The sequence below is a fragment of the Bufo bufo genome, chromosome 2 (genome assembly GCF_905171765.1).
Source record: "Bufo bufo chromosome 2, aBufBuf1.1, whole genome shotgun sequence".
NCBI lineage: Eukaryota > Metazoa > Chordata > Amphibia > Anura > Bufonidae > Bufo > Bufo bufo.
In genome coordinates, this window is record NC_053390.1 from 164,509,000 (window position 1) to 164,527,727 (window position 18,728).

General features: G+C 41.9%; 1 protein-coding gene across 2 annotated transcripts in view; it reads right to left on the minus strand.

Annotated features, from left to right (window-relative positions):
* The window catches only part of EPB41L4A (erythrocyte membrane protein band 4.1 like 4A), a 286,001-nt gene that overhangs the window by 8,875 nt on the left and 258,398 nt on the right, over positions 1–18,728 (minus strand). For both annotated transcript variants that reach the window (XM_040421621.1, XM_040421620.1), the window contains 2 exons: positions 7,544–7,663; positions 1,398–1,445 (listed from right to left, as the gene is read on the minus strand). In XM_040421621.1, the coding sequence (XP_040277555.1) occupies positions 1,398–1,445; positions 7,544–7,663 (168 nt within the window). The remainder of the gene's footprint in view (positions 1–1,397; positions 1,446–7,543; positions 7,664–18,728) is intronic.

The following is an 18,728-nucleotide window of genomic DNA, read 5'->3' on the forward strand; positions in this document are numbered from 1 at the left end:
TTTAAGAAAAAAAGGTCTTATGGCAAAATGCCTCAGAGGTGACCTGCCTGGGTCAGCAATTCGGGCATTTCCTCTGTGTTGAGAGGGACTAGGAAGCAGAGAGCAATGGCGATGTACAGCATCAGAACAGAAACAGTTATGAAATTAATATCTTTTGCTTCATTTGCTTGACAACTTCTTTAAGATGTAGGGGTTATTGTTTGAAGAATTGAGGTAACCCCTTTAATAGACTGCTTCCTGGCACTGAAGTTCACAACTCATGGGATAGCAGCAAATACCCCAAAGTAGTAGATTTGACCTTGTAACCTTGTCTGTGGTGCAGTCTCTATATAATGGTGCTTCTCCGAGCTCTCCTATATGGATGACCTAGCAGGAAGGGAGAAAGGAGACTGCACGTTCACACCGTCTCCTCATACCGCTGATCGGAAAGGGTGCCGGGTGTCGGACTCCCGCCAATCTGATATTGATCTGAGGATAGGTCATCAATATAGGAGAACCCCTTTAATTGCCTTGTGGAACATCAGCAAAATTGAAAAAGCCAAGATCAGTATCAGGACAGCCATAGGACCTGCTAGTTATAGTGGTTGCATCAGGAGCATTATTATGACCTATTATAACCATTAATGTCAACCACTGGATCTACTGGTTTTATTGGGTATGAGCTAAAGAAAACAAAAGTTCAAGGAGTGGACATGAAGCATGGATTGTAAGGAGCGATACAAAAAGTGGTAATGTGGTTGTAGGCGTCTGATGTGGTGTGATGTGGGAGTGTGAGAAATGACAGTACGTGGGACTGTGACTGGAGGATGTGTATGTTAATGACAATGAGTAATAATGAGCATAAGGGTGGCATCACACATGGCATTTTTCCCAGAGTTTTTGCAGTGTTTTTCCTGGAGTTTTTTTTTTGAACAAAAAGTCATTGACAAATATCAGCTGTAACTCAATAGGGAATATTAAGCACAATACAATGCATTTTGTGGCATTTTTGTTCACTTTCGGTGCATTTTTGGGTCAACCTCATGCATGCTCTAGATATGCCATTTTTCCAGCCTTTTATTTTAGCTATTGAGAAGCCTATGCGGAAAACATGACAAAAAAAATCATGATGTCTTTATACAAGCCAAAATGATAAATTATGGCACATGCCATTTTTCCACTAACATTTGCAACTTTTTGTTGTTGTTTTTTTTTTTTTTTGCTACTCCGGAAGTCCGACACATTTACTATAACTTTACTCATAGCTGCCATAGATTTCCTTTTCTGAATGGCCTGACAGCAATAAATTCACTAAGAGGCCTGCACGTTTCTGCTGAAGACTGACATCTTCTCCCTGTAGATGTGTAAAAGATTCTCAGGTACATTCTGCAGTAAAGGAATATACAGCGAACTCTTACTGAATGTGCTTCCACAATTCCTCTTTTGCTTGGATATCTGGGCTTCTCCTGACAAAAAGAAAGAAAGTCAATCAATGAATGAATTACTAAGGTTTACAGTCTAATAGCAGAACCTCATGCTCAGAGATAATAATAATAATAATACTTATTTATATAGCGCCACCATATTCCGCAGCGCTTTACATACATCACATGTATCATATAATCTAAGTGACAGCGAACACGTCTACTGTATGGAAACGTGGAAGATGGAATTTGTTACATAGTTAAAGGGGTTTTACCATCACATACAATGGGGACAGATCGCTAGGATATGCCCCCACTGTCTGGGACCTGCACCTACAAGAACGGAGGAGGGAAATGAATGTAGGGCGCACTGCGCATGCGCAGCCACCCTCCATTCCTTTCAATGGGGCCGCTGAAAATAACCGAGCGCTGGCTTGGCTATTTCCATCTGCCCCATAGAAATGAATGGGAGCAGGGGCCACGCGTGCGCTCCTATTCACTTCTATGGGAGCAGCGCTTGGTGGCTGACGGACAGACCCCGGGAAACCCAGGGGCCTCCAGCCACAGCTCTCCCAGCTCCGTTCTCCTTGTAGGTGCGGGTCCCAGTGGTGGGACCTGCACCTATCAGACAATGGGGGAATATCCTAGCGATATGCCCCCATTGTATGTGATGGGAATACCCCTTTAATACAGATTCCATCAAGTTCAACCAAGGGATAGGTGGGTCCGGGATTCTATGATTTCCAAATCTAAAGCATGTTGATTCTGTTGCTCATTTCACCTTTAGCAATGCATAGGGCGAAATCGGCAGCAAAATCCACAGGTAACATACAGTATGCAGATTTTGGCGCAGATTTTATGGTTTTGCACAACAGAAAATATCAGCCATATCTGTCCGCAGCCCTTCATTTGATCTGTATCTCTGAGAGCTGCCCCCAGAGTGCCTGTATACTTTGCATATGGTATTCTTTTGTCTTTTTAACTCTGCAAACAAAATCTGTAATAGTAACAGCTCTTCTGTTTGTGGCGCAGCAGAAGTATGAAACCAATGGTCCTTATGCACTGAACAGGTCCTGTCACCTATCCCGACATGTCTGTTTTAGTAAAACTCATATTCTCCACAAAATAACAATTCTGTAGCATCTTTCCTTACAATTCTGTGTTGTGCCATTCCTCTGTTATTCCTCCGAGAGATGAATGAATATGAATAAATTGCCAACCAGGTGTTACCATTCCCCTTGCCAACGGGACACTGGCAGCACTGATTGCACAGTGTGAGCGTGCGCAGTAACACACCTCCACCTGGTAACACCCAGTTGACAATTTTTTTTATAAACTTGCAGTAGGAAGAACAGAGGAATGGAACAACACAGAGCATTTGGAAAGGATATTGGAGAATTGTTATATATTAGGGGGGAACACAATTATTTGCTACAACATACAGGTTAGGAGAGGTGACAGGTTCTCGTTAAGACATGTCAACTTGCCCACAGCAACCAATTAAGTTTTCTATTCTTCACGACAGGGCTGGAAATAAAGCATTAAAGGGTTTCTATCACTTCGTATGACATAATTAGCTGTCAGACACTAGTGATCTGCTAGTGTCTGCTCTGGCCAACCATCCTAATATAATAACTTTTGGGGCAGCCGTTTTGCTAAAAAAAAGAACTTTTATAAATATGCTAATGAGCCTCTAGGTGCTATGTGGGCGTCATTAGCACCTAGAGGCTCCGTCTACCTTCATACACAGCCACCGCCCAGCGCGTCCCTCCAGCCCGCCCATGTCCTCCGTTATGCGATCCTCCGTGTGACGCAGCGGACGAATTCTCGCGCATGCGCCATGCGCGGCTGTATTTGGCGCATGCGCAGTGAATGTCTGACCGCTTCCCTGCTCAGACATCTCCACTGCGCCTGCGCCGATGACGTCATAGTGCTCCAAGGAACAGGCGCAGTGGAGATGTCTGAGCAGGGAAGCGGTCAGACATTCACTGCGCATGCGCCGAATACAGCCGCGCATGGCGCATGCGCGAGAATTCGTCCGCTGCGTCACACGGAGGATCGCATAACGGAGGACATGGGCGGGCTGGAGGGACGCGCTGGGCGGCGACTGTTTATGAAGGTAGACGGAGCCTCTAGGTGCTAATGACGCCCACATAGCACCTAGAGGCTCATTAGCATATTTATAAAAGTTCTTTTTTTTTGCAAAACGGCTGCCCCAAAAGTTATTATATTAGGATGGTTGGCCAGAGCAGACACTAGCGGATCGCTAGTGTCTGACAGCTAATTATGTCATACGAAGTGATAGAAACCCTTTAACATGATTTTTATGTGTGAGCCGATATTTCCGGGTGTCGTTACTCTGTAATATCTGCAGCAGATGACAGCGCTGCAGCCTCTTCATTGTTCATACTGTAGAATGCGGCGGGGGTAGGGTATTGCATCTGTGAGCCATTCAATGATGTTTTTTTTGTCATAGGGTATTTCCTTTTTTATTTTTAAATAATAATATGCTTTCATGCCAGGATATTGTGCCTGTACACAGAGATATGCACACCCGCCTATTGGAAAAACTACAAATATTCCCTAATTAGGTCCGGAGCTGTCTCCATGGTGATGCCATCCCCGGCAATTACGGCCCTGGGACCGAACGCCATTGCTAGAAGGGGTTACTCTTCCTTGTACTGTGCTGCAATAATATTTGATCACAGCAATCAAGGGGTTAGTTGCTGGGATTGGCATTTTCCCCTGCCCCGGCCCTGCTCGCGCCACTGATCTCACAGGCACACTGATGGCACCTGGAAAATCGTCATGATAAAAAGGTATGAAACGGCTGCTCATAACGTACATTTTCATCACTGGTTAGGAACAGGTTAAACGCTTTTTGTGGATTAATATTATTCATTTGCTTCTTAACAAACCAGTAAAGAGTCTGGCAGGTTGGCAGATTTTCTCTTTATTGCTGGGAAGGTGACGTGGCTGTTGGTGGAGCAGATCGACCTCATCTCTGCGGTGACCTGAGCACACAATAACATGCGCTGACATCACAGGAAAACTACACTGACGAATATTCCTTTTTGTTTATATTAAAGGGGTTTTCTGAGACAATTTAACTGATGACCTATCCCCTGGGTAGTATCTGATCGGTGTGGGTCCAACACTCAGGACACCCCACCGAACAGCTGTTTGAGAAGGCATCGGGCCTCCTGTGAGCGCTGCTTAGCCTAGGCCAGTGACGTCACATACAGCGGTCACGTGGCCTAGGCGCTGCTCAGTATTATTCACCTGAATGAGGCTGAGCTGCAGTACCAAGCACAGCCGATATACTATCTACAGTGCTGTGCTTGGTGAGCTGTGAGAAGGCAGCGGCACTCACAAGACCACCGGGCCTTCTCAAACGGCTGATCGGTGGGGTCAGAAAGGTCAGATACTGATGACCTATCCAGTTAAAAAGTCCTAGAAAACCCCTTTAATATGAGGTAGTAACAGGAGCCTCACCCCTTCATGCAGACAGAAATTCAAACATTAATCATACAAAAAGTTTATTTATTTCCAGTCCATATTCCTTGTACTACTCTAATGGGAAAGGATGAAAGAATGACTCCTCAGCTCCCTCTAGTGGCAGCTGCAGGAACACAGCATGTTATCTGTGAAGGAGATTTAAAGCTCTGTGTCTGAAAAAGGGAGTCTTGGGCGCTATAAAGATATATGCAGAAATGAATTATGTGATGATCAAAAGCGGAGATTCCCTTTAACACTGATTTGCATAGTATTAGAAAGCCCCCTTTATGAATAATATCTGGTGTCTCTGCTTAGTGTCCCAGTCAGTGAAAAATGGCTGCGTTTTATAAAAAAATATATATATTATTAGATTATATATTATTTATTATGGAAAAAGTAGTATAGAGAAACCCGCTCACTCCCCTTACAATTCTGGATTGGGTGCTCTAGTCTCAAATTGATTCACTCAAATCAACAAAGGCGTAATAAAAAGTATATATTATGTAGTATGAGACTGGCACTCCCTCGCATGGAAATAAGGCAATAGTAATAGTGTTGTTACACAATATTTAATTGGCAAAATATATATTAAAATACAACATTACAATACAATGTTAAAATAACAATCGCTGCAGCGGAGACAATATCAGTCCCTAAAAATACCTAAAATCTAAAACTTCAATAAAAACTCAAAAAAAGTCCAAAAAGAAGGGGACCATACGTCCTGAATGTGCAAAAAATATCGCAAGCCAAAAGTGTCAGTCTATTCCTTATAATAGTATTGGTATTCCTTTCTTATATGCAATATAACATGCAAAATCCATGCAAGGCACCTTTTCAAATATTCGGAATTGTCCGATATAAATATTCGATAAAGTATCCATTCGGACACCAAGTTGTTACTCACAGGTGAATGTCGATTATCCTGCAGTCCCAATATTCAATCCTTTTGATTTTTACTCACGGTATTTATTCACGTGGTTCTCAGTGATTAGCATCCCACCTGGTTCGTTCGTCTCTGGTCTCTCTCGATCGTTATCCACAAATCTCAGATCCGGTTATACGATCAGGGTGTAATATCGCGAGAGGTGAACTTATACTTGTACTGACCAGTTTGAATGGCTGAAATGCCGTGTCTATCTTTGGAGCGCTCCAATTTCTTTGTATATCTCCTGATATTAGTAGACGAACTTCCAGTGGGGGTCACTTGTTGGGGATGTCTTTGAAAAGCACCATATGGTGTTTTTATTGAAGTTTTAGATTTTAGGTATTTTTAGGGACTGATATTGTCTCCGCTGCAGCGATTGTTATTTTAACATTGTATTGTAATGTTGTATTTTAATATATATTTTGCCAATTAAATATTGTATAACAACACTATTACTATTGCTCTATTTCCATGCGAGGGAGTGCCAGTCTCATACTACAATATATATTATTTATTATACTGTAGTATAGAATTTTAATATGGGTTAAATAAAAGAGAAACAAACAAACAAAAAAACAAATCTTTCCTGGGATCTCTATATGTATGATAGACCAGTGTACCACCATATATAACTTTACCACATAGAGAAGTATCTCTTTTCTATGCTTATAAGCTAACACATATTACTGATATCTTTCTAATCAGATATTCTGCCTGTGAATTAAAGCAGTAATATGTAGATTAGCTTTCTGAGCAGACCTCAGAGTGGTGAAGCTATAGTACATAGTGATATAACATTGCCAGCTCACAGCTACTGGACAGGGCTCTGTCCTCAGCCTGCTGTCTAGCCCTGTCAATCAAGGGGAGGGGGCATGCGCAGATCACAGGGGGTGTTACAAGGGAGTGCTCAAAGGGTTCCGGCCCGCCCCCTGGTGCTCGAACTTCTCCTATGCATATGAATAACAACTCTGATATCTCTGCAGCTATTTATCATACAGACAAAAGAAAGGTATAGTTTTCATCAGCATGATGAGCCCTACCAGGCAGTATGTCGACAGCCCCCCACTCAATTGAAGAGGACCATTTTTAATGGCCATTTTTGTCAAGTTAATGTAGCCTTAGTTTAGCACCTCAGTTAAAGTAGTGAAGTGTACTGTCTTATTCTCTATAGTCTGGTCTCTTAGTGGTTAGGTTTAGCGCCCCAATCCCTGGTGCCACTGGTGGTTTACTTTGGTGTATACCAGGTATACCATACTCAGATCTCGGGCGTGCATGACCTGTAGACTGCACTGGGTGTCCACGCCCTATCTTACACAACAATTCACCAGCTCCGAGGCTATACAACGCATGTCTATGGCTGACCTCTCACTGTGCATCTCATAGATTTTCATGGATGACAAGCATATGAGGAAGCAATGCTAAATTATTACATTTAGAGATGTCGAAAAACCAATGAATATTTGCCTTTTGTTGTGGTGTGGTGAAACCCAACTAGACAGAGGAGAATAAAACTCTTCATCTGAATAATGACTAATAACTGTACAAAAGGCATGAACAGTCAGTCGTTGGTCTAGGGACAATAAGGATATACCCGTGAGCACCGGACCATGCAGCATCATTCAGCAGGGTAATGTGAATCAAATTACACAGGTTAGCCATACTAGTAATATAGATGGTGAGCTAGAAACAAACTGTACACTTATACTTAACATACGATCGAGATCGATGCCTTGACCTCCGGAAATTAGGGTCACCCTGGTTCTTCTCCTTTTGTCTTCTTAAAACGGCTTCCCACTGTGGAGCAGAATCCACCATGTCATTTTCCTGCCGTAACCTGCAATAAACAAATTCTTTATGTTTTCACTGAAGCGAGTGCAAGTGCAATCATGTGACTAATGCTTCTGCTACTATGTTATTTAGCTGCTGTGCTTGTTTTAGAGAGAATTATACAGTAGGTCTGAAGAATAGAAAGCCTGGCTTGTGGGTTATCGGGGGGGAAAAAGCTAGCCTCAGTAACAAGCAAACTGGAAAAATTCTAAAAACATACATTTTGAACATTTGGTTTACTGAATACCCAAAATCTGCAGCATAGTTTATTATAGTTAATTATTGTCCTTATTGAACTTAAAAGATATGGAACTGGTATTAAAGGGATTGGGCCATCTGGGACATTCATGGCATATTGCTAGGATATGCCACCAATGTGAGACCCACTCACTCCTATCTCCAGAACGAGGCCCCCGAAGTTAACTGAGAGCAGCTGTGCGTGTGCAGCCGTCCTCCGTTCACTGCTATGGGAGTTCTGACATTCCCAGCAGTCCCATAGTGGTTATAGGAACGGTGACCACACTTACGCTATGCCCCCTCCATTCATCACTATGAGACTTCCGAAAACAGCCGAGCGTGCCCACTCAGCTGTTTTGGAACTCGCAAAGAGAGGAATGGTGCACAACGTGCTCTCCTTCACTGTGGGGGCCCTGTTCTGGAGATAGGAGCGATTCCCAGAGGTGGGACCAGCACATATCTGACCCTGATGGCATATCCATCAATGTCCCAGATGGGCCAACCCCTTTCAGAACTGTATTTCATTGATATTGGTTGCTGCAATCGGAGATAAAATATGATGGAAATAACACTGAAGCAGAACCACTTACAAATACAATGCTCTATATATCAATATGGAAAGTGAAGAAATGAACATGATTAATCCAGCAATAGATTTGGATTACTGTAGGGGCAGACTGACATATTTAATGGTCTTTTAAAAGGATTGTGTCACCTATGATTTTTTTCTTCCAATGAAAACCAGATATTAAAATATTCTTTTTATGCCAAACTGTTTAGATTTTTTATTCTATTTTATGTATATGATTATAGGGGCTGCAATCTTGCCTGAATGGCTGTAAAAGGCATTTTGTGATATGCTTTACAGCAGCCACATGGGCTATTGACACAATAATCTGGAGGTGACTCATTGGCTTCTATGGGAGTTTTTTAGGCATGCTCTGTGACATTGTGCAGGGAGGGGGATTGGATAAGCAGTGACATCATCACCTGTTGTGAGTAGTGTATCCTGTGTTATCTTTTATTGTAATCGAGCTTGTGATGATAATGAGATGACTGCTGAAAAATGAACTCTACAGACAGAAATGTTCAACATATTACGAGGCCTAATGACCAGTGTGAAAACTGCATGATTTTTTTTTTTAAATCACCAAAAATTCTAGAAACACTTGTTTAAAATAAAAACTTCATTTAAACAACTGGTCATTTTCTGATGACATATTGGGGGAGATTTATCAATAATGGAGTAATTTGCACCAGAAAAATGCAAAAATTGCAAATCAAAAGTGGTGATTTGTTTCATCTCAAATCAAAAGGCGCACACCACTTTTAAAATGTGACTTTTTTAAATATAAACTTGATTATCCGCCTATTTCTCTTGATTTGTGACATTTTAACTCCAATAGCACAAAAATGTGACGTTTTAAAACTGAAATGCGCCATTTCAGCCAACCCTGCCAGACCACACTTGCAACTTCTGAACCATATTTGTGACATTTCCACTGGTAAACTTCGACTTTTGTCTCAGACTGGGAACGTTTTTGTTATTGTTTAGTTTTTGTTGGATGTCAATTTACTGACAAAACCCTGCTGTTTAGCTCATTTAGATTAGATAAAAATAAATGCCTCCTGTTTCAATACTTACCTATCACTTGTTCCCACGACAAGTTGGTTTTTCTTCTCATAAATGCGACTTTTTGACAAAAGTCCCATCTTTATGCTATAACTGCGACTTTTTACACAAAACACCACCATGTAAGCTGTTTGAGCTATTTCTGCCGATAAGAGGATGAAGCGCATTATGCGCCAATTTGATAGCTCTGCCCACTTTGACATTTATAACAAATTTCTGGCGTGAAGCATTCTTTATGGTGAAAATTGTGGAGAAAACAGTTGATATATTTCATGCAAATCAAAACGCCATTCTTTTTGCCACATTGTACAACATAATTCTGGCTCAACATGCTTAGTAAATGTCCCCCATTCCCTTTAAAAAACAGGCATATGTACACAACACACACAATAAGCAAGGCAGTGTCTATAAAACAGTATAATGAGAAGGTCTGTCATGTACATTTTTTTTATTAACTTGGCCTTGTCCTATTAACTGAAGTCAAACAGCATGATTCAGCATGGATCAAGGGAGATGATCAGCAGTAAAGGGTTTGCTAATTTTGTGGAAGGCAATTTTCCAAATTGCACAAAAAAAGTTCCAGAATAAGTTCCCATACTCGAGTACACATGAGGTCATTGTTGTGAGTGGAATTCACACGGGCACGCGGTGTACTTCTGCAATTAAGAGGTCTGTTATCTCTTGCTCTTCAAAGGCTGCCCAGACTTTATGGGGAGGGGTAAGTGGGGCACAGCAAAAACAGATTATTACAATCGGAGTGCTAGTCACCATGAACCCAAAAATCTAAATTAAAAACAGATTCATATCCTAATCATAGGATACAAAACAAATCATATCCTAATGATGCAATATCAAACAATATAATAGATGAGATGAAGGAGTGTATAGATCCATGAAAATAAAGTTCTAAAATAGCAGATAAAGTAAAAAAGAGAGAGCAGTGGAAGCGGGATTACACACAAAGAATAACTTGGACAACCCCTTTAAGCAGCCAAATGATCACATTGGGTCCATAGAAATAGAAGTGTTCTACTCATGTACGTCCTGCTGATTCTGTAAAGATCAGTTCCCACACTTGACTTTAATCAATAGGTATATACTGCACACCAGAATTTTGGGGTCAGCTTAAACTTGGCAAGTGTCACAGTAGACATCAGTAACAGCACGAGACGAAAGTGACAGGAGCCAGCAGGAATTATTCCCAGGGAAACGCAACCCAGAAATCTATAATGACATTAATGTATCCAATTGCACATGTGCGTTCACACAACTACAACCCGGGATGACAACCTCCTGCCGTGACCATGAAAGATTAAAGAGAATTCAGACACTGTGCCAAAATACAACCGGCTTTTTATTTTCTGTCTATTCTCTGGGGCGGTATTATTCTGTGGATTGAAGGGGAAGATAAAAAGGAAAGGAACAGAAACCAGTGCTAATAACAGGCTTGTCTATAAGATTTCATTGAACGCTGTGAAAAAGTGGACCATCAAATCCTACAAGTCTTGTGAAAGTAGAGCATTGTGCACGAGCTGCATTTACAGCTGATGTATCCAACCAGCATCCGGAGTTTTGTTCTCAGCCTGGGACTATAGCTTCAATTGTGACTTTTGCGTTAAGTACCTTTTTAGGGCACTTTCACACTAGCGTTATTCTTTTCTTCCGGTATTGAGTTCCGTCCTAGGGGCTCAATACCGGAAAAGAACTGATCAGTTTTATCCCCATGCATTCTGAATGGAGAGCCATCCGTTCAGGATGCATCAGGATGTCTTCAGTTCAGTCTTTCTGACATTTCAAGACGGAGATAATACCGCAGCATGCTGCGGTTTTATCTCCGTCCAAAATTCCGGAACACTTTTTTTTCCCATTGACATGCATTAATGCCGGATCCGGCCCGAGTGTTCTGGCAAAACGGATCCGGCATTGCGGTCTGCGCATGCTCAGACCGCAAAAAAAAAAAAAGTGAAAAAAATAAATGCCGGATCCGTTTTTCCGGATCTGGCCTTTCAATGCATTTGTTATACCGATCAGGATCCTAATCTGTCTGACAAATGCCATCAGTTTGCATGCGTTTTGACGGATCCAGCAGGCAGTTCCGGCAACGGAACTGCCTGCCGGAATCGTTTGCCGCAAGTGTAAAAGTACCCTTACACGCATTAGTCAAATAAAAGTTGCATGTACTGTATACCATGTCATTTTTGGTTCAAGATGCATGCTAATAATTTTTAATATATCTTTATAGCAGTTTTTTCTTTAAATAAAGCTCTCTGAAACGCCTACACACATATAGATTTCAAACAGAATGTCAGACTGTCTGCAGCAGCCACTAGAGGGCGCTTAGGAGTTCACTGCACACAGACTTCAATGTATTATGGTGTGCACTATCTCCCACATTCCCATGGTGGTGGCTACTAAAGAGTAGCCAGAATGTAATTTTTTATACCTCCATAGCTCAATAGTACAAACCTAAAGAACAGACCAGTGGCAGAGCCTGACAAAGGCATCTTTCCTATTTACTGGCCTATAGCATATACCTGTAAAATCCTTCTTCAGCGAGCTAGACTGATTGTCAGTGTCACTGAGAGATCAGGTTATAGTTGCTGCCAATAAAGGTCTATTGAGAGGGGAGACGTTTCTAGTAAGGGTTCTACCATTTCATGGAGCCTGCAAACTGTAAAACTGCTGATAATACAGGGAGTGCAGAATTATTAGGCAAGTTGTATTTTTGAGGATTAATTTTATTATTGAACAACAACCATGTTCTCAATGAACCCAAAAAACTCAATAATATCAAAGCTGAATATTTTTGGAAGTAGTTTTTAGTTTGTTTTTAGTTTTAGCTATTTTAGGGGGATATCTGTGTGTGCAGGTGACTATTACTGTGCATAATTATTAGGCAACTTAACAAAAAACAAATATATACCCATTTAAATTATTTATTTTTACCAGTGAAACCAATATAACATCTCAACATTCACAAATATACATTTCTGACATTCAAAAACAAAACAAAACAAATCGGTGACCAATATAGCCACCTTTCTTTGCAAGGACACTCAAAAGCCTGCCATCCATGGATTCTGTCAGTGTTTTGATCTGTTCACCATCAACATTGCGTGCAGCAGCAACCACAGCCTCCCAGACACTGTTCAGAGAGGTGTACTGTTTTCCCTCCTTGTAAATCTCACATTTGATGATGGACCACAGGTTCTCAATGGGGTTCAGATCAGGTGAACAAGGAGGCCATGTCATTAGATTTTCTTCTTTTATACCCTTTCTTGCCAGCCACGCTGTGGAGTACTTGGACGCGTGTGATGGAGCATTGTCCTGCATGAAAATCATGTTTTTCTTGAAGGATGCAGACTTCTTCCTGTACCACTGCTTGAAGAAGGTGTCTTCCAGAAACTGGCAGTAGGACTGGGAGTTGAGCTTGACTCCATCCTCAACCCAAAATGGCCCCACAAGCTCATCTTTGATGATACCAGCCCAAACCAGTACTCCACCTCCACCTTGCTGGCGTCTGAGTCTGACTGGAGCTCTCTGCCCTTTACCAATCCAGCCACGGGCCCATCCATCTGGCCCATCAAGACTCACTCTCATTTTATCAGTCCATAAAACCTTAGAAAAATCAGTCTTGAGATATTTCTTGGCCCAGTCTTGACGTTTCAGCTTGTGTGTCTTGTTCAGTGGTGGTCGTCTTTCAGCCTTTCTTACCTTGGCCATGTCTCTGAGTATTGCACACCTTGTGCTTTTGGGCACTCCAGTGATGTTGCAGCTCTGAAATATGGCCAAACTGGTGGCAAGTGGCATCTTGGCAGCTGCACGCTTGACTTTTCTCAGTTCATGGGCAGTTATTTTGCGCCTTGGTTTTTCCACACGCTTCTTGCGACCCTGTTGACTATTTTGAATGAAACGCTTGATTGTTCGATGATCACGCTTCAGAAGCTTTGCAATTTTTAAGAGTGCTGCATCCCTCTGCAAGATATCTCACTATTTTTGACTTTTCTGAGCCTGTCAAGTCCTTCTTTTAACCCATTTTGCCAAAGGAAAGGAAGTTGCCTAATAATTATGCACACCTATTATAGGGTGTTGATGTCATTAGACCACACCCCTTCTCATTACAGAGATGCACATCACCTAATATGCTTAATTGGTAGTAGGCTTTCGAGCCTATACAGCTTGGAGTAAGACAACATGCATAAAGAGGATGATGTGGTCAAAATACTCATTTGCCTAATAATTCTGCACGCAGTGTAGCAGGACACAATTCGTACAATGGTTAGAAATGTTATCGTACGTACAAGCAATTCTGAAAATCACCTGAAATGACGGTTTACGTCTACGCAGAATGTTTGGAACTCTTTATCACAAAAACAAAGCGCAATGTTATAAAGATACAGCAAAAAAAAGAATCAGCACAGACTATTCAACCTATTTCGATTTTCTTTAAATGGCGTTTAAGGAGTGGATATTCACTATAAAGCTACGTTCATATAGGCAGATGTTTTTGCATTTTCCTGTCATCAGTTCTCATTTGTAAAGATAAAATGAAGCAAAAGTGAAAGCAAGGCTAAGGCAGAGCCATTACCATTCATTTTCATTATGGAACACTAGGATAGTTTTCCCAACAAGGCTTAAAATGGAATGGATTTAAAGAAACCAGGGCTCCTGCATTTGAATACTTTGCCATTTTAGGCGATTTGTTGGAGCAGGGACAATGAAATCATAATGGATGACTGTTACTAACATTGTGGACAGCTTGGCAGCAGATTCTGAATTTAAAGCAACCCTCTGGTTAAAGGAAAAAATTCACATTAACTGGGAAATTCACAAAACACTTACATGGTGTCCTCCCTTTCCATCTTTTCTGCTGCACATCCACCAATTTCCAGACTACTCTTCTGTGATCCATGATGGCTGCCCTGCTTCTCAGGCTACCTGATGCATACTGTGCATGTGCTAGTCCAAGACACTTCCTGTTGCCCTCAGATTGGCCAGCACTGCTCAAGTAAGCAATGCTGGCCAATCCAAGAGCAAGGTTGGACAAGCAGGAAATGTCTTGGGCTACCGATCAGGGTTGCCAACCATCTGGGCTACCGATCAGGGTTGCCAACCATCTGTAAATACATGGAACGTCCGTAGCATCTAGCAGAAAAAAGCCTGTCCATGTATTATCTTCGGTATTCACAGTGCATGCGCAATAAATTGAAATACTCACTTGACTCCCAATGCAGAACTACTGCAGCCAGCGGCCTAAGTTTCTCCTGTCCCGACGCAGGTATCTTGCCAAGCAATGGCGTCATTGTATCTGTGTACTAGCAGAGCACATCGCCTGCATCAGGACAACTTAGGCTGCAGACAGGAAGAGGCCTGCAGCCTGCATCACGGCAGATGGCCTGGAGCGGAAGTCAGGTGGTATTTATTTTTCTTTTTCTTTGTCACTATGTAAGTGTTCTGTTTGTTCCAGAGGTAATATGATTTTTTTTTTTCTTGAACTGGAGGGTTGCTTTAAAGAGGTCCTTTCACTGGTCCTGACATTACAATATTAATACCTAGCAGTGTAGGGCCTTACTGGTAGATGTCAGGGCGCTTTTATTTTATTTATTTTTTTCCCGCTGTGCCCCCTGTTCACTTTTGCCGGCCTTTATGCTAAATAGTAGCATCGTACAGGGAGGAAGAGACGGGCGTGTTTCTCAGGGGGGCGTCTCAGCCAGGGAAAAGGTGAGCTTTTTTTTCTCCCTGTTAGATTTTCAGGGCTGACCCATTAACACATGTTGAGACACGGCGAAAATAAATATTTACAAGTGGTCACAAGGACCAATAGTTGTCTCTTAGTTTGCATGTGTTAGTTTTTACCTATATATAAAACATAACATTTATTTATTTTCATAATAAAATATTTCTACCTATGACTAACATATTAAAATTGTCAGCTGTGTCTGTGAAGGGAAATGTTCCCTCGTAGTCGCTCGAATCTGCCCTGTTTATTCTCAGTAGGGCTAGCAGAGAGACTCATGTATTTTTCCTGCCTAACAGGCTCCCCTGTCCCATACGGTTACTGCCGTTATAACATATAGCATAGCCCTATTTATTTATTTTTCTCCCTGGAGAAACAGATGCCCCTTGAGAAACGTGGCCGTCTCCTCCTCCTTGTACAGATGCTACTAATTAGTATACAGGGCGGCAAAAGTAAACGGGTGGTACAGCGGATAATAGAGCAGTGCCTTGACATCTACTGGTAATGCCCTACACAGCCAGGTACTAATATTGTAACAAAGTTTTACAGCATTACAAAAACACAGCTGCTTTCTTCCAGGAACAGTGTTACACCTGTCAATGGGCTGTGTCTGGCATTGCAGCTCAGCTCCATAAAAGTGAATAAGGCCGAGCTGTAATACCACTTATAACCTCTGGTTGGGTGTGGAGCTATTTATGGGGGGAAAAAAGCTGTGTTTTTCTAAACCTGGACAACCCCTTTAAATATGCCACATTTTTACATAGAGTAATGTTAATATAAATATCATTGTATTCTATACTCCTGTATGGTGACTGACCGTGAGCTTAATGGGATTCTACAGACATCCTCCGGCTGTATCAATACTGGCAATACACAAGCATCAAAGACAAACTGCTTACACACACATTAGGTTCAGATTTATGACTGCTTTCCTTGGCACCATTTTACTCAAAGTCATTTAATTTATCATGACGCTGCCAAGTATTGATCATAACAGGTTCAGAATGAAAAAGACTCTATGGAGAGTACATGAGACGCTGCTTCTATAGACTGGATCATTACTGGTTGGAGATGGAATGACATTGTTTGGCAGTGGAATAGATTTGCTGCCAGTGCAGCGTAAAATAGAAGAGAAATGTTTCTTTTCTGTCAGGCTTCATTCATTCAAAGGAGAAAAGCAAACAATGAACAATGGCACACCACCCTGTCCAGCTACCTACGGGCACATGGGACTGCACCCTAGGGCCCAGATTTACTAATGTGTCTGTGCCAAAAATCTGTCTAAAAAGTTGGGCAAATTAGTGCAATTTGGAGCATCTAAGGTTTCTACAATACCCCCACCCCCGACATGTGGGACAGAGGAGGAGCTTAGCAGAAGGGGTGGGGCTTTACAGGAAAGGAAAGAAGAAAGAAAATTGCACTACAATTTGGGCATAGGTCTGTCTGAAAGTAGCTGGCATATAGTTAGAGAAAACTGTCTATCTGCACCAGATTTATCGTCCAGCCTGAGCCACTGTGATAAATCTGGATATAAAGATTAGATAGGTTGGATAGATTAGGTAGGTAGGTAGGTAGATGGTAAACTTGCATTTTTGTAAATATTTTTTTTTTTTTATCATCTTTTTATGGGACAACACTGAAGATCTGACACTTTGATACAATGTACAGTAGTCAGTGTACAGCTTGTATAACAGTGTAAATTTGGTTTGCCCCCAAAATAACTCAACACACAGCCATTAATGTCTAACCTGCTGGCAACAAAAGTGAGTACAACCCCTAAGTGAAAATGGCCAAATTGTGCCCAATTAGCCATTTTCCCTACCAGGTGTTATGTGACTCATTATTGTTACAAGGTCTCAGGTATGAACAGGGAGCAGGTGTGTTAACTTTGGTGTTATCGCTCTTACACTCTCTCATAGTGGTAACTGGAAGTTCAACATGGCACCTCATGGCTAAGAACTTTCTGAGGATCTGAAAATAAGAATTGTTGCTCTACATAAAGATGGCCTCCTAGGCTATAACAAGATTGCCAACACCCTGAAACTGAGCTGCAGCACGGTGGCCAAGACCATACATCGGTTTAACAAGACAGATTCCACTCGGAGCAGGCCTCGCCATGGTCGACCAAAGAAAATGAGTGCACATGCTCACCGTCCTGTCCAGAGATTGTAATATTGCTGCCAGCATTGCTGCAGAGTTTAGAGGGGTGGGGGCTCAGCCTGTCAGTGCTCAGACCATACGCATGAAATTGGTCTGCATGTCGTCCCAGAAAGAAGCCTCTTCTAAAGATGATGCACAAGAAATCCTGCAAACAGTTTGCTGAAGACAAGCAGACTAAGGACATGGATTACTGGAACCATGTCCTGTGGTCTGATGAGACCAAGATAAACTTATTTGGTTCAGATGGAGTCAAGTGTGAGGTGGCAACCAGGTGAGGAGTACAAAGACAAGTGTGTCTTGCCTACAGTCAAGTGTGGTTAGAGTGTCATGGTTTGGGGCTGCATGAGTGCTGCCGGCTTTGGGGAGCTACAGTCCGTTGAGGAAACCATGAATGCCAATATATACTGTGACATACTAAAGCAGAGCATGATCCCCTCCCTTCGGAAACTGGGTGCAGGGCAGTATTCCAACATGATAATGACCCCAAACACACCTCCAAGACGACCACTGCCTTTCTAAAGAAACTGAGGGTAAAGGTGCTGGACTGGCCAAGCATGTCTCCAGACCTAAACCCTATTGAGCATCTGTGGGGCATCCTCAAACGGAAGGTGGAGAAGCGCAAGGTCTCTAACATCAAACAGCTCTGTGATGTTGTCAAGGAGGAGTGGAAGAGGATTCCAGTGGCAACCTGTGAAGCTCTAGTGAACTCCATGCCTAGAAGAGTTAAGGCAGAGCTGGAAAATAACGGTGGCCACACATAGTATTGACACTTTGGGCACAATTTGGCCATAGATGCTACTACTTATTATATAATTACATAATATCAATGAGTATCCTCGATTCAACTAATAACAATGTAACCACACAATAGTGTATTTGTGTACTACTGGAAATGACCTTTCAGCACCACTAGGTGGCAGGCAAGGAATTTTTACTAAGCCATCAGCTGTAAGAAAGTACTGAGAATGGTGGCAGGTGCACAAGCAAGGTACTGCTGAATATCAACAAATTAGTACCATTTTCATTACTGATCCTCAGTAAGAATTTACTTAAAACAGACCTGTCATCAAGTTCCAGATTATGTTTTTTTTTACTTTACTACTAACTGTATGATAAAAAGAAAAAAAATGGACTCCGAAAGAACAGCATCAGGTATATCTAGAAGTATTCAACTTGTTGCCGAGATAGTTACTCCCCCTAGGACATACGTCCTAAGGGGATGTAACACTGGAAGAGTCAGTTGTAGAGAAGGATTTGGGTGTACTTGCAGATCATACACTTAATAACAGCATGCAATATCAATCT